At 40.3% G+C, this 16,916-nt stretch overlaps 1 protein-coding gene across 3 annotated transcripts in view; it reads left to right on the top strand.

Moving 5' to 3' along the window:
- The window catches only part of LOC101849787, a 92,732-nt gene that overhangs the window by 19,142 nt on the left and 56,674 nt on the right, over positions 1–16,916 (top strand). For all 3 annotated transcript variants that reach the window (XM_005105061.3, XM_035971505.1, XM_035971504.1), the window contains exons 2-3: positions 1,610–1,734; positions 8,186–8,471. In XM_005105061.3, the coding sequence (XP_005105118.2) occupies positions 1,610–1,734; positions 8,186–8,471 (411 nt within the window). The remainder of the gene's footprint in view (positions 1–1,609; positions 1,735–8,185; positions 8,472–16,916) is intronic.

The raw sequence follows: 16,916 nt of genomic DNA, 5'->3' as shown, positions 1-16,916 counted from the left end.
AAGGCAGCTGCAAACGCAGCTGCAAAAACTTGAAACGTGGGCAAACAACAACGGTTTCAAGTTCTCCCCGTCAAAGACATTTTAGCATTTTAAAGTAAATTAGTTAGCCAGTCGTGAAGTGAACTTTCGCAGAGGTGAACAACTTGTGTTTCGCGCGCTCATATGACCTTAGCAGTTGCGAGCGCCGTAAAACCTTATACTTTACATACATACATGGTGTAACACACGAACAAGAGCTGGGAGAAACACACGTTGACGTATTCACACATTTGTTCCCGAGCACAGAGTTGGAAAAGACTCGGAGAACAGTTTTCACGAGACACTCAGGAGAAAAAATTTCTTTGTTGTAAACTTTCGAGGGTTGACGGAGTGTAACCCCAAGGAAAAAAATGTCCAATAGAAAAATACCAAGTCAGTCATGGCGAATTGAAAACTGATAATTTCATTGAAAATACTGACTGTTTTTGTACAAATCCTACATCACCACATACACTGTCAAATGACGAATACACTGATATAAAAATCCACTGTATGAATAACTTAAAAATGCACTAGAAACTGTTATAATCGAGAGAGATTATGGAGCAGCCTGTCAGGCGCTCAACACAACTCAGAAAGTAGCCGAATTATTGTTGTTTTCGTTGTTGTTGTTGTTGGTTTGTATTTTGTTTGTTATTTTTATTTTATTGCTGATTTTGTGCAAGGGTGATAATAAAACAAAAATGTGTCAGACAAGGAGGACTGAGTGCTGTGGTAACACAAACACACGGGTCGCCACCACTCGAAGAACGGGTGACGCTTCTGTCACAAGTCCATGTTGACGTCCATTGTTACTTTGTTACAGACTGGGTAAACAGTGACCACTCATCTCACTTACGATTTGTGTATGAGTTCTGGGTGGGGCTTATGGGTATGAGGGATCACACGCTTCCCTCACCAGCAGCTGGAAATTGGTACCTATTGGTCAACAGTTGGAGGGGCCTACGCAACATGATCAGTGGAGGGACTACCTAACAACAACGACAAGTGATTGAATTATGAAGGCTCGCCCACAACGCCAGGGGTCAATGCACAATTAATGACAAAACGTAATGGACTCACTACGGTGGGCGTCTAAGACAGGTGTTATTGCTTAGTGTGATAGGGGTTGTGTGTTAAAATATGGTGGCCGCGGCCGCGTTTGACAGGTGCCCGTTTTTACACAGTTAAATTATATAGAAAAAATGTAAGGGGGAAATGGAAAGTGGCCGTTTTGTACAGGTGGCCGTCTTATAGAGGTGGCCGTCAGGGCAGGTTCAACTGTACTTCAAATGTGGTCCTTTGTATTCCTCCTTTTGTCTAGGTTTTCTGAAAGATTTAATTTCTAAGTATACAATTTTTTTTTCTGCTTAGGACAAGCTTGTGAGACGTCTTAATTTTGTAGCATTGTTGGAATGTTCTGGAACATGTTCTAGACTTGATGATTTACTTAGGAATGTCAAATACAGAAATCTCTTATTTTGTGTTGTGAAGGCAGCCTGTTTCCTGTAAATTTACAGTTAACAAATAATTTATTGTGATATATCTGGCTGTGTTAATAGTTTTGTCTCCTGTCCATTGTCTTCCTCAGAGATTGACCATGAGCTGGAGAACCACGTCTTTGGTGCTGGTCGGTACCCAACTCCGCGATGGGAGCCACACTTCTGTGTGTTGACCTCTGATGCTTCCAAAATTGAATTTCTCAAGAGTGAACAGGTGAAAGTCATGAGAGCATTCCCATTGCTAATTTATATCTTAAGGGAGAGGATATATTGGCATTGGAATCTTCTGTTCCCGCTGTTTGCTTGCGTTAATTTTTGTATTGTATCAAATGTTTTTCACCCCCGCCCCCAGGACATCTGACATCATGTAGGAGGTGTACTTTTCTAACTCTGCCTGTCAATGCCTATCTATGCACAATAGGGAGGTACGATGTGCCTACAGACAGATGGAAATAATAAGTAAAAACTGTTCTCATCCAGAAATCCTACTCATGTCTTCTACTGCCATTTTAAAGTCCCCCCCCCCCCCCCCCCAAGAAAAAAACCGAATTCAACTTAGTTCTAATTAATTTTTCCATTACAAATTTTTTTTCCTTCATATTATAAATTTGTATTGTGCTTTTGTCTGCTTCTGTAAAACATGCTATAATTTAAAGATGCAATAGATAATACATTGTTCTGCAACCAATTCTCACAATGTATCAAGACTCTCTCTCATAACTCTCGTGTATACATATGTATGTAGGCCTACATACACATGCACACACCTATATGAGAACATGTGCACACATCAGCAGACAGCAAACCCATAAATCATAATAATTTGACCCATGTGGGCCTACACATTCATGCAGACAAATACACTGTCATAATACACACATGTGGATACAAACACACAGTCTAACTCATACTTGCTTACACAGGGGCGAACACATGGACGCAAACTCAAACGCTTACAGTGGGCGATTGGCGGGTGCTTGTGGTTTGCTCCTTCTTTTCTATCAAACATTTATTGTCTTTGTCTACCCTCCTTTTTTGTGTTTGTTACTCTCTTGTAACACATCTAACCTTCGAAACTTATACCTTATTGTGTTGCAAGTGCCGTAAAACTCATTCTAAAACAAACGCATTCATTAAATCCCCCCCCCCCTCTTGAGTCCTATAAGTTTCTGATACTTATGTGAACACCGAAGCTCCAGGTAACCACCACCCCCCCTCCCCCAAAGCGCCCCCCCCCCTTTTTCTTTTCTAAGGGAAATAACTATTCCAAGATAATTCATTTTTCGAAGTTTCTGTGGTTATGACCCTGTACAGCTTGTTTACTTTCGTCTGACGGCGTTAAAAAAATTCTAGCTATTTAGGAATTTACCTTTGCGCACGAAACTTTGCATGGCACTTCTGCAGGCAAGCGACCGAACAAAAATATTTTAAGAAAAAAATCTTGATCCAGTAATAAAAAAAGCTTTTTCTCTTTTGGTCCTTTTTTATAAACTGCTCTTTGGATGCACACTCAGGATCACTAAAACTATGACTCACAGTTAGTTACCTTGAAAAAAAAAAATTGCTCCTTTTGAGACAGCAACACCACACTGCCCCCACATTCCAGTGTAAGCTTGTAGATTTCATCCCCCGGTAGTTAAGTCTAGACGTCTCCACATGCTCCTTGTGAGTCTGGAAAATTACTTACCCTGTCTCTTGAGTTTTGTCAAAGTGTGGTGTTGAGGAATCAAGGCCTATGTCAACTTTTAAATGTTTTAGGTGTATGCTGTAAATCCCCTATTAGTATTATTTTGAACTCATGTGTTGGCTTACATCAAAGAACACGTGTCGGAAACTTAGTTTGCTTTGACCTTTTTGAATGGGCTTTTAGATTCCGTTTGTCTGCCAACTTTTAGATCCGTATAGACAGATCTGAGAAGATTAAACAGAACTGTTTCATTTTTATCTTGTTTGGAGCGTTGTTAGACGAAAGCGAATATAGGCTATAAGTAAGACAGTACGCAAGAGGCGGAGAAGCAGCCGTGTACAGTGAACATCTCTGTATTTCGAGTAGATCTAAAGAGAAGCACAGCGACACATTAACGGTCATTTAGTGCTCGGAAAGAGAGGCGAAACAGTCCCACAAAAACAACAGAAGCAAAGGAGAAAAGTAGGGCTTACTATTACTAGTGGAGCCCTCCAATCATTTGCCCGAACTAATTGGTGCACAGGATTTATGTACTTTGGATTTTTGCGATGTTTTCTTCTTAACATAATAGATTTAATGCATGTCATTTCTATAGCGCCCACTCCCCTCTAACTCTAGATGCTTAACATTACCTTCATCACAACACAATGTTGCTTACTATTCGTACAATGATGCATTTTGTTTGTGCAATCACACACACACACACACACATACACAAACACACACACACACACACACACGCACACACACGCACACACACACACAAACACACACACACCCACACAAACACAAACACACACACCCAAACACAAACACACACCAGCTCGCTTACCTGTCCCTTTCTTACAAAAAACACGTGCATCTATTACCTTTTAGAATAACGGGAACAGATGATGAGCAAACACTCATTCTATCACAACACAATATCTGACGATGTGGCCTTCACATAAAGAATTTATGAGAACTATTAATATGATAGATTAGCAATAGATGAATTGTGTCATTTGATAAGGTATGTTTTTAAATGGATTCAACATTTTTCCTCCGACTTTGTATCCCTTAAATGTGTGACAGAGTTCCACATACTCGAAGATGGAGCGAGATTAGAATTTAAGACCTCCCTATCAGTTTTTGACCTCCCTTCCTCGGCGTTCTCATAAGAGACTTATCTCCTGATCTTAAAGATCTTGGTAGCACATATATTTGAGTGAGGTTGCTTAAATACGAGGGACTTTATTGTTAACACGTTTATGGCAAAGGACAACAATTTTGTAAGTACATGTAGGCCTACATGTAATTCTATTTGTTTTTGGGAGCCAGCGGAGTTGTCTTTAGATAGGGGTGACATGGTCGTTCTTCTGATCTTTAGATACGGTTCTCACAACTTGGTTATGAAAGTGCTGCAGTTTCAAGATGGCGATATTCGGGAGGTGTGCCAAAAAAAACCAACACAAAAAAAAAGAAGAGAGAGAGAGAGAGAGAGAGAGAGAGAGAAAGAGAGCGAGAGAGAGAGAGAGAGAGAGAGAGAGAGAGAGAGAGAGAGAGAGAGTAATCCATGCGGGAAAACCCAAATGATGTGCTGACTGATATAATTCCTGTACACTTTTTTTGATGAGCTTTTAATCAAATTAAAACAACCTTTTTTTAGGATCTTCAATTAAATATAAAAGGCACATATGAAACAGGTGTGAAATTATTCATTTCGTTTAGAAGGTTTGATTTCCTGAGGAAGTGAATAAACATACCATGCTTAAAAAGTGACCTTATGGTTCTGGACAGGAGAGACTCATTAAGGTGGTAATTGTCTTCCTCTCTTTTGTAATATTCACCTCTGGTCTCACGCCCCGCTCTATGTAGTAGAGCTTTGAGCTGATACATGTACAAAAACCTCAAAGTGCGGATTTGGAATGACCTGTTTGTGTTAAGTATGGGTTTGGAATTATGCAAAATCCACACATGATACGACACCTTCAAAATGATATATATATTTTTTTGTCTTTTTTTTCTCCCACAAGTACCTTTTTGCTAGTACCTTTTAAATGCTCCATCTAAATACCGTGTGCCGTCCCTTCGAATAATGATCTTCAATGTCTAATAGGGCTACTGGGGCTTTGAAAGGGTACAAAGAGCACGCTCCAAATGACGTGTGTATATATATGAATATAGTTTTTAAAAAATAGTTTTTTCAGATCAAATGTACACATAAGAAGTACAAATGCCACGTAACAAGTTCAAATGCCACATAGAAAGTTTCACGCCACATAAAAAGTTCAAATGTACAATAGTGCACAATTGTGCTTTTAAAATTCAAATGTACAAATAGCAAATCCAAATGTAACACAATAGCAAGTTCAAATGCCACATAGCAAAAGCAAATATCCTCCACAAAGATTATTCAGCCTGAAAAGCATTTTAATGTGCTCAAACTGAGTTGACGACAACCATAAACAGTTTAATTTTAAGGTGAATTGATCACCATTTTAAAAAAATCCCGAGGATGCTCCCGCGGAAAGAATTTCAGACAGGACTGAAGCAACTAGACATCAGTATGCAGCATGGCTGATGCAGAACGTTTTTAGCGGTATGAATTTTCCTTTATTGAGGAAGCTGGTAGCAAGCCGTTGACGAATAGAAACCGATGGAGAGCACGGAGTGGTCAATGCTTTGTTCGAGTAATGGAGGGTCGAAGGGGGTCGAATTGCACGATGCCATAGGGGCCTAATTTGCTGTCAGTGACGAGGGTGGCCTGGTCTTTCACGACTTTCAAGTAGAGGGAATGGCAGCTTTGTTTCAACCCATCCCTCTAAGAAACTGTTCCAACAATCCCCACAACGAAGTATGCTTTGTATGTAACAATGCTCGTGCACAAAAGGCAGGCTTTAAATGGCAACTCATCAATAGATTGGGGAAGAAATATCTACACCCCTACACATCTTTTCTTAACATCTACGAGAAAGTTTGTGAATTTGGAAATGCGATTTGAAACCGTGACTCGGTGAAGCAAAAGACCAAGTGCTCACTCAGCAGACTCACCAACAAAGGATGGTAACACTTGCCCAGTTGATGGGACAAAAAACCCAAACTGTGACTATATTGAAAATGGCAGCAGCCTCCAGATCAATGCAAGCCTATAAGCCACAGCTTTTTGTAGTGCAACAATAAGTAAATAAACTTGGCTTTAGATTTCCCTCAGTTCGTTCTATAACATACCAGCAGTGTGTTGATTTTTATCATAACCATTCGTTTCTGTTTAAACATGCGGGTTTATTTTCGGCTTTTAATTCAATTTAACTATTATTTTCATTACATCTTACATTTTCGTTGCCACAAAACCCAAACCCATTAACTTCCTACCTTGATACACTTCTTATATGTTTAGCCCCCTTTTACTCCAGTTCAAGCATATTTACATTTGAATTTGGTATGTGGCATTTGAATTTGCTATGTGTTACATTTGAGATTTCTATGTTTACATTTGAACTTGCTATTGTTGTATTAGGACTTTTTATGACGTCATTTGTATATTTGGATTTGCTTGGTGTAATTTGGTCTTACTATGCGGCCTTTGAATTTGTTATATATGTATATTTGAACTGAAAAAAACCCCAAACAACTATAGTATGATCTTGAATTGATTGAAAAATACACACACACAAACACACACACACACACACACACACACACGCACACGCGCGCGCGCGCGCACACACACACACACACAAGCGCGCGCCGCACGTTCACAATGTCCATACAAGTCAGTGTACCAGATGTGTCAACTACTTCCGATAAAGTTGGAGCCCTCCTGATTTTTTTTCTAGCCATATGATGAAAGAACTCCATTCGGATTTGCATAAAATTCGATTTTTTTCTTGAATTCTGTTTACCTCAGTTGTACGTACGCAACCAATAGTAAAAAGAAAGTGAAAATACGAGTGTTTATTTGCAATGTGTGACTTTTCGTAAATGACGTCATAATACGCATTACAATATTTTACAGATTTAGATATGTTTATTTTCTAAATTATAAAAAAAATGTTTTGCACATACAGGGTTATTCAAAATTCCCAGTGGCATATAGGAGCCTGTAAGGAGAGAAATGGTCAACACCTGGAGGTTTACACAACCCTCACCTCCCTTATTTTGTTTTTCAATAGTAGTTTTGTATAAAATAGTTCTTCAGTGTACAAATAATGACAATTTGAAATGGAACAATTATGGATGATTTTTAAGAAGTTGTGAAAGTTTTGCGTTTCACTCAATTTTGGTTGAACTTTTTAAAATTTGATATTTCTTGAACATTATAGTTGATTTGTTTCATATTGACAAATGTGGCGTCCCCGTTGCTGAATTATTTCTTCGAAGTTTTGCTGAAATTGGTCCAAAGATAACCGAGTTGTTGCCCTATAAATGGCTCCTCTTTTTTTAGACACCCGGTATTTGCTGTTTACGTTTATTTCTCAAGATCTGTTCCTGACGTAATCTGAATCCTCTGGGGCTCTGGAGATTCGGACCCCCCCCCCCCCTTCCCAAACTCCGATTTTTGGGGAGATTCCTGAGTCTGAGAAAAACTCATGTTTTTGGTCATGGAAAGTTTGGCAGGTCTGGTGCAGTTGTGCGTTTAAAACCATTAATAATATGCTCTTCTCGATTGGTGTCTGTGGTGAAGCGGTCAGGCGCTGCGTTGTCGCATGTAAGAGTTCCAAGGTCAATTCCCGAGTGTGTGTGTGTGTGTGTGTGTGTGTGTGTGTGTGTGTGTGTGTGTGTGTGTGTGTGTGTGTGTGTGTGTGTGTGGAAGGGGGGGGGGTATATTAATTGAACATCTCAGTATTTTTTTTCTGAAACGGCGAATATCTCTCAGCTCGGGTTGTCCACCCTGACAGGCTGGGTCGGAAACCCGCTTCCTAAGCGTTCGAAGTTGTGTTGATGGTGGCGTAGAACACCTGCATTACATTTTGTGTACTCTTCTCGTGTCTTTCAGGAGCGTGTGGAGGATGAGAAGACTGAGGTGTCATGTGGCTGCACGCGCGTGCGGCTGGACGGGGGTCGTGAGCACTTCGAGAGGCGCTGGGGGTACAAAACCCTCGCTGTCTTACGGGAGGACACCCAGGGAGGGGGCGGCAGTCCGCTGCCAGGCGCTCAGGAGGAGGGAAAGGCCGAGGGAGGAAGCACAGAGGAGAAGGAGGAGGTGGTGGTGGTGGAAGTGGTCGTGGAGGATGTGGACGAGGGGGAGAAGGACGCGGCCGCTTCGTCCGACGCTGACAGCGGTGAGTAGAGCTGGAAGGTCGTGATTTCTTTATTTGTGTGTGTGTGTGTGTGTGTGTGTGTGTGTGTGTGTGTGTTTGTTTTCTTTTGTTGTTGTCTTTATTTTAGATAAATGTCGTTTGTTTAATTTGGTTCTTTTCCCTTTTGGTGTTGTCTTCATTTAGGGACGAGGGTCATTACACGATTGGCCGTATAAAGACATTATGCTCCCTTTCATTAAAAACAAACATACAAACAAACAGCAACCCCCACAAATGCAAAAATATCCAAGCTAAACAAAATAAAATTCCCCTCCCTTTAACTTTACTTTTTTTTACTTTTTTCTTCCACTTGTACCGGTGGGTGTCGCGGGGAGACACAGGCGTCTGTCTGCAGCAAGTCGTGTGGCCTGTAGGAGGGACATCCCATGATCTCTAAGGGTGTTTGCCACAGATTCACTCCATCGTCGCCTTGGTCTTCCTCTGGCTCTCCATCCAGAATATTTAGTGTTGTATGCTCTCAGAGCTGGATGGTTTGGGGGCATCCGCGTGAGGTGTCCGAACCACTTGACCTTTTGTTTTTCAATGTGTAGTAGGACTGGTGTTGCTCCCACAGTGTCCCTTATGACTTCATTCTTAATTTTGTCTCTTTTTGTTTTGTTGACCGCTCTTCTTAAGCATTTCATCTCGCATGTGACCAGTTTCCTCTCTAGGGCTTTTGTTAGGGTCCATGTCTGGCACTGATATGTGAGCGTTGGAAGGAAAATGGCGTTGATGAGCTTCGCCTTTGTGCTCATGGAGATATTGGGATGTTTCAGGAGAGGGCCGAGTTGGTAGCTGACTGCGTTGGCTTTCTGGCATCTAGTCTCTATTTCTCGATCTAATTTCCCATTTTCTGTGAAAATGCTGCCCAAGTATTTGAATTCTCTGCTTTGTTTTAGTTGGGATCCATTGATGTTGATATCCACTTTGCCTGGTCTCCTGCTAATTGTCATGACTTCGGTCTTGCTAATACTGATCTTCATGTCATATTTTTCGCAGCTCGCATTTAGTTGGTTCATATGCTCCTGTAGCTGAGTCTTGTTGTCAATCATTGCCAGGTTGTCTGCAAACATGAATTCGTTCGGTGCCTCTGGGTCTGGATTGGCCTCCCCTTAAAAAAATTAAAAACATATGCAACAATAAGATTACCCCCCCCCCAAAAAAAAATAAATTTAAAAAAATGAATAAATAAATAAATAAAAGAACTCAGCCAAAACAACAATAAAGGTCAAAAACAGATCCCAACTCAAAAGACAAACAAACAAACATTTTAAGATCGTCGAGAATCAATGACTTGAAGTGGTGACCTCGACGTCTCTTTCGTGAGACACAGAGGCTTGACACCGTGAATGGCGTCTTGTTGCCATGGTGACGGCGGCGTTGGATATCTCGCCTCTGATTGTCTCCGCTGTTCTCCGGTGTCTCTCGCTTGTCTTCTCCTTGTCCTGACGTTTTCTTAACATTAATTGCTCCGTATCTTGTTCCCACTACGGTGACTCATTCGTAACCCAGCTGCTGGAAGTTGGCCGCAGTGTGGCATGTGTACATGGTTCTGATTGTTTATGTGTGTACTTTTGCTTGGTACTTTAGTAAGCGCGAAACTGCTTTCTCCGCTTAGAACTCTGTTTGACACACATTCATACATTCTATGCACATACTCACGGAATACACTCTCTCACTCTCTCATTCACTCACTCACTCACTCACTCACACACACACACACAAACGCACACACAACACACACACACACACACACAAACACACACACACACACACACACACACGCACACTCGCCCCCTCACCCACCCACAAACAAACACATGCTCACATGCTGGCATATGCACCCCACCCCTCTTTCCTTGCGAAACGTACACATTTTCCTTCAATGAATTCCCAGAGCTAAACTCTGCGCCTCTCAAAATTTTCGTCATCTTCAGCTGTCCATCGGTACCGATGAAGACTATAAAGCAGTATGCTTGATACAGCTTTGCCTGGGCGGTAAACGCAGTGGAAGTAAATTACCCTAGTACAAAATGTACTACTTACAGGGTGATCCAAAATAAAATTTAAAAAAATAAAAACCAACAACCCAACCCCAACCAACAGCAACTGTTCAATTTTTTTCTTCTGAATATCTTGCACAAAATTTGTACTAGAATGTAGTAATTTGGAACAGATAATATTCATTCAAAGGGAATTTGTTTGACATAAAATTCACAAAGAAGAAACTTATTTTCCAAAGCGGAAATGGCTTTTATAAAAACCATCTATAAATTTTTGCAAAACGTACCAATTTAAAACATCTTGTAAAGAAAGTCATTGGTTTTTTTCCCTTTCCTTTTATTTTTAAAATCTAATCTTTCCCTCTTTGTAACCTTTGAACAACATTTGTTTTCTCCTACTGAGTTAAAAAAAATAGGGAGGGGGGGTGAGGTTGCCGAAATATCATTTGTGGAGTTAATATAACGTGAAAGGTTTATATGGGCTTTGCCGAGGAACCAAATGTCAGAGAAGAAATGTTCACGCTTTTCAAGACGATCGAGCTATCATGAACACATTGCTATCCTCTGATAGCTTCGCGAATGTGAAAATGAAACAGTCGTAGATAAAGATTTTCCTTGAGAATGGGGACCGTTGAGAAATAGGAACGTCTTTGCTGCAGATATCGTCTACGTTCAGACGTTTCCTGGGGCTCATCTACTGAATAGTGAATTCTGCACCCTGGTGACGTTTAAAGGGGTGCAAACGGTGTGTGTTTGACCTGAAGTGGTTGTTTTGTCTAGGGTATTTTAGTTCTGATTCTCTACTGGCCCTAACTGATAAAATATTTTTACCTTTGACATCAAAGAAGGCATAAAGGGCAATTTAACATTGTCTCCGTTCCTTGTGCGAGTTGGTGGTGAGAAAATGTTCAATACAAAAAGCTCTCTGCTCTCTACTACTCTGTAGTAACACCTCCAAATCTTCGGTTCTTATATGACCTTTATGTGTTGCAAGTGCCTCAAAACTCTTATTAAAACTGAACTAAGACTCCTTTTCTGTGTGTGTTACTTTTCAGTAAAACTTCTAATCTTCTGCCCTTATATAACCCAATTTTGAGGTGCAAGTGTTGTAAAACACGTACGAAACTAAAAGAGAAAATTAATACGTTTAGAATTAAGGAAAATATAAGGGTTAAATATAGACATGTTGGTGCTACTTCATATACCTTGGTGCGTGTAAGTGCTGCATGTATTTTTAAACTGTTATAATTAATATGTCTTTTGAAGCCCATTTAGCATTGTAACCTATGGGTATGCGCTATGTAAATGATATGTATTATTATTATTATTATTATAGTTTTTTTGAGGTTCAAATATACACATAACGAATTCAAAGACCGCATAGAAAGACCAAATTACACCAAGCAAATCCAAATATACAAATGACGTCATAAAAAGTCCTAATACAACAATAGCAAGTTCAAATGTAAACATAGAAATCTCAAATGTAACACATAGCAAATTCAAAGGCCACATAGCAAGTTCAAATGTAAATATGCTTGAACTAGAGTAAAAGGAGGCTACGTGGGTGGTTGGCGGGTGCTCTGGAGTGGTTTGCTCCTTCTTTCCTATCTAACATCTATCATCCTGATGTCTCCTCCTTTTTTGTCGGCACTTATATGACCTTAATGTGTTGCGAGTGCCGTAAAACTCTTACTAAAACGAAAAAGGAGGTTAAAAGTGTAAGAGGAGTATCAAGGTAAGAAGTAAAAGGTTTGGGGGTTTTTTGGCCACGAAAAAGTTCGACGTAAGCCGTGTGGTGCCACAAGGAAGGAATCATGGGAAACGAAACTAATAGTTAAACTATTTTTAAAACCAAAATAAACCCACATGTTTGTTATATAAAACAGAAACGAATGGTTATGATACAAATCAACAAACTGCTGGTATATTATAGAACTGAGTGAGTGGAATCTAAAGCCAAGTTTACTTTTATTTACTTTTTGTTGCACTGCAAAACGCTGTGGCTTATAGGCTTGCATTGATCTGAAGGCTGCTGTCATTTTCACTATAGTCACAGCTTGTGTTTTTTGCTCCATCATCTGGGCAATGTGACCATCCTTTGTTGGTGAGTCAGCTGAGTGAGCATTTGGTCTATTGCTTCACCAAGCCACGGTCGTTGTGGGGATTGTTGGAAAAGTTTCTTAGAGGGATGGGTTGAAACAAAGCTGCCATTCCCTCTACTTGAAAGTCGTGAAAGACCAGGCCACCCTTGGCACTGACAGCAAATTAGGCCCATGTGGCATTGTGCGGTTCAGTCCCCTTCGACCCTGCATTACTCGAACAAAGCATTGCACCCTTCGTTAACAGCTTGATACCAACCTCATCGATGAAGGCAAATTCATACCACTAAATGTTCTGCATCAGCCATGCTGCATATTGATGTCTAGTTGCTTCAGTCCTATCTGAATTTCTTTCCGCGGGAGCATCCTCGGGATTTTTAAATGGTGATCAATTCACCTTAAAATTAAACTTCTTATGGTTGTCCCAAGGACGTGCACAGTCGGATTCCTGACTTGGCTAGCGAAGGCCATCGAGTTAAACACTCCGGATATTCCCATACTGACTCAGTGCCTTATCTTTAGCTTTGACTCGTTCGTAGGAATCGGGGACTATTTATCTCCTTTGAAGTATAATGAATCCTATCTGTAAAATTCGTTGATCTTAATAAAAATGATGCAGAAATGAATCAGATATTGAAAGGTGTCAATATTTTTATTTTTGATTAAGATTCCAAGCAAAGAAATGTAAGCATAATTATGGACACCATTTATCCGCGTAAGCGCATCCTTCCGGAAAGAAGTGCAGTGATCAATGTATACGATTCAATGTCAAATGTTGTTCCTCTCCTCATGTTTCTCGGAGAGTTTTTGTTAATTCTGTGGATTATTGTGAATTAATCGGCCCGTCTATGCGCAAGGATAGTTTGATTTCACCATGCCGAATAAATGTGTGGTTGTAAACTGCAAGGTAATTAGAATAAAGACAATAAATGTCGAGTGTTCAAGGTACCAAAAGAAGGACTTGAGGGACAAAGATGGCTTTCTGTTTTACCCCCTCGTGAAAACTTATCTGTGAAAGGCATTGGCCATCAGATTATCCTGTGATTAAATTACCTGGAGGATACACTCGACCAGTAGATCCGCCGAGTTTATTTGATGTTCCCTCGTCTTGCCTATCAACGGCAAAACCACCCCCTCGTCCATCCAAACAAACAGATCAGCAACTCCGTCATTTCAGGAAAAAAGGCAAAATCTGTAGCCTTTCAGAATTTTCTCCAGAAAAGGAACTCCACAAGAAATATGACAATTTAATTCTTTCAAGAACAGAGGACAGATTTGTTTGCCTGTTTATGACTGAGCATTGTGAAGAGTGTTTTATCAGTAGTTGTTGAGAATAAACCAACATTGTGCTCCCCTCTTACACTCACCGCATTCTAGAAAGGATCCAGAGTTCCCTTGGGAAAAATATTAAATCCAAATAACGGATTGAATTCCTACACCCAATTTTTTGAGTGTGTGCACGTCGCCCTAAACTATAAAGTTCCTTTGGATGTTGTGCTTGAGAGAGTTGTGGAAGTATTGGAACAATCGTGTTGCACAGAACTTGAAGACCCAAAGGTAAGATCCTAGTATACTGGACCAGTAGTGTAGGATTAAGTTTTAAAAAATAATATAAAGTAATGTCGATCCTTGCTTTGCAGTACATATAATCCAGTGGTTTATAAAAAAAAGGATTATTTTTTTCATTTTCCTACCGATAAAATCTCGTACCTAGACAGTTGATGTTTACAATTGGTAAATCTAGATCTAGATCTAATCAACAAATTTTGAAGGACTAGAGTAAACTAAGGTAAAGTTAAGATCTTGATTTCTTGTAATTTTTGTAATTGCCTAGTGGTCCAGTAAACTAGAAGCTTTCTATTATTTTGTTCTTTTATTCAGGAAAAGAAAAGGGAAAGAAAGCTAGACTTATAACTCATCAGCTGAAACTGTTGACTCACAAACAATTTTCTGTAAGTGATTGCTGTTTCGCTATCGAATCGTTTCCCCGCTGCAGTTATGAACAACTAAGAGACACTTTGGTCTAGCCAAGTACAAGAAAAATAAAGTCTCTGTTGTTTCCTCCTTAGAGATTGAAAGTGTTTTTTAAAAAAACATTTCAAAAACTTAAAACACCTCAACAAAAGAATGTGTTTTTATTGATCGACGAGGTAAAGATCCGACCCACTGTAGCTTTCTCTGGTGGTGTCCTCAGCGGCATGGCCAAAAATGAACCGGATTCTAGAGCGACATCCATGTTATGTATCATGGTCAAATGCTTGCATGGTGGACCTAGCATTATGATGTCAGTGATACCAGTACATAAACTTACAGCATCATTTCAATTCGAGGCTGTGAAGAAGGCTACGGCTCTAGTAGAAAAGACAGGAGGCATTGTGAACCCCCCCATATGTCTACGTATGAACTGACTAGGATTGGACTTTCCTTTGTAAAGAAAGCAAAAAATAGAGTTTGTTGTCGTCAGAGACTTGTTGGAATTCTATCAACCAAGGGGGAATTTAACGACTTCGACATCGTTCAGTCCAAGAAACTGCTCCGTCATCTCGCAAATGTCTTACTCCGCGGTCTGCACAATCTAGAGAAGGATCACCAAAAGAATGCAGTCCTGCTACAGACATCCATCAAGAAGGCACGTAAGGCGGATTCACTTGATGAGTAAGCCTAATTCTTGTTGCTGTATTTGTAAACATTTTTTAAATGCTTTTCAGACTAATATTTCTGCTTGACATAACAAAAATAAAGAAATAACATGTATTACTATGCTACAATATTGCGTTCAACAACATTACAACAGGTTTTAGCTTTCTCACACTCAATATGAAATGTATCTTGTGCCTAGTGATAAGTTGGACATGTTTATATGATGGCCTTCGCTAGCCAAGTCAGGAATCCGACGGTGCACGTCCTTGAGTATAGTAGTCCTTGGGTTGTCCTCAACTCAGTTTGAGCACATGTATGTTTGCTTTTGCTATGTGGCATTTGAACTTGCTAGTGTATTACATTTGGATTTGCTATTTGTACATTTGAAGTTGTTACGCACAGTCGTGCACTAAAATTTCCTGTTCAACATTTGAACTTTCCATGTGGCGTGAAACTTTCTATGTGGCATTTGAACTTTGCTATGTGGCATTTGAATTTCCTATGTGTACATTTGATCTGGAAAAAACGATATTATTATTATTATAATTATTATTATTATTATTATTATTATTATTATTATTATTATTATTATTGTTATTGTTATTGTTGTTATTATTATTAAGGGTGTGCCTTACTGTTTACAGGTGTGATAAGGTAGGGAATTTTCGAATATATTTTCATTTTGCCTTGGTGGTGGCCTTACGGCCTATACTTTTCTAGGATGTTCAACTGCGATGGGATCTTTCAACTTGCTCAATTTGCACACGGGGCCTTCCGCGAGATTTTTTGCGCGTGGTCCTGAAGACTAGGTGCTCGATCTCACCTGCTTAAGATTAGGGTTCTGGATAAAGCGGCGATGTAGTTAGTCATTGAGTGTTTTTTAAGGGGGGGAGGGGGGGGGGTAAAGAAGGTGACTTTATGGCTTTTTTTCTTAACTGAGAAAGAACAAAGATTAAACGGAGAACAGTGCGCCACTGATAGGTCCCACTTCTTTACTTTTTCTCCGGGTTTTTTCTGCCTGTCTTACTTTTTCTCTCAACAGTCATCATCATCAATGCCTTTCACCCCTAGCAGGGTATATGCCACGTACAAGCTCCTCCCGTTTATTTCTGTCCTGGGCCCTCCTTCCTAGCTCGTTCCTTGTGAGCTTCATCTCTCTCATGTCCCTTTCCTCACATCTTCTCCATATTTATTGTAGCCTACCCCTGCCTCGTGTTCCTTGTGGGTTCCGCGGCAGCGACTGTCTAGTGATGTTTTCGCTGGGCTTCCTGAAGGTGTGTCCCATCCATCGCCACTTACTGTAAATGGCCTTTATTGTGTCGATGTGCTTCTCTTTACTCAAACAAATAAATAAATAATAAACGAAAAAGAGGAAGAAGGGAGCAGGAATAAAAGGGAAAAAGAAGTAGCAAGAGAAAAAGAACAAGAGACATTTGGACATGTTGGCGTGGGCCGGGTTCGAATCCGCCACCCTTATCATGCCAGGCGAGCACCGTCCGGGGTCACCTTTCCATCTCGAAATAATCCATTGTCGAACTCTGACAGTATCAGGCCTCGGCCCTCGACGTCTCCCTGACCATATGTCCTTTGACGAATCTCCTACTAGTGGATGTGTGTGTGTGTGTGTGTGTGTGTGCGCGCGCGTGTGTGTGTGTGTGTGTGTGTGTGTGTGTGTGTGTGTG

Source organism: Aplysia californica, unplaced genomic scaffold (assembly GCF_000002075.1).
Source record: "Aplysia californica isolate F4 #8 unplaced genomic scaffold, AplCal3.0 scaffold00450, whole genome shotgun sequence".
In the NCBI taxonomy this organism is placed as follows: domain Eukaryota; kingdom Metazoa; phylum Mollusca; class Gastropoda; order Aplysiida; family Aplysiidae; genus Aplysia; species Aplysia californica.
Note: the sequence above shows the minus strand (reverse complement) of the source record. Positions and strands in the feature narration are given on the sequence as shown.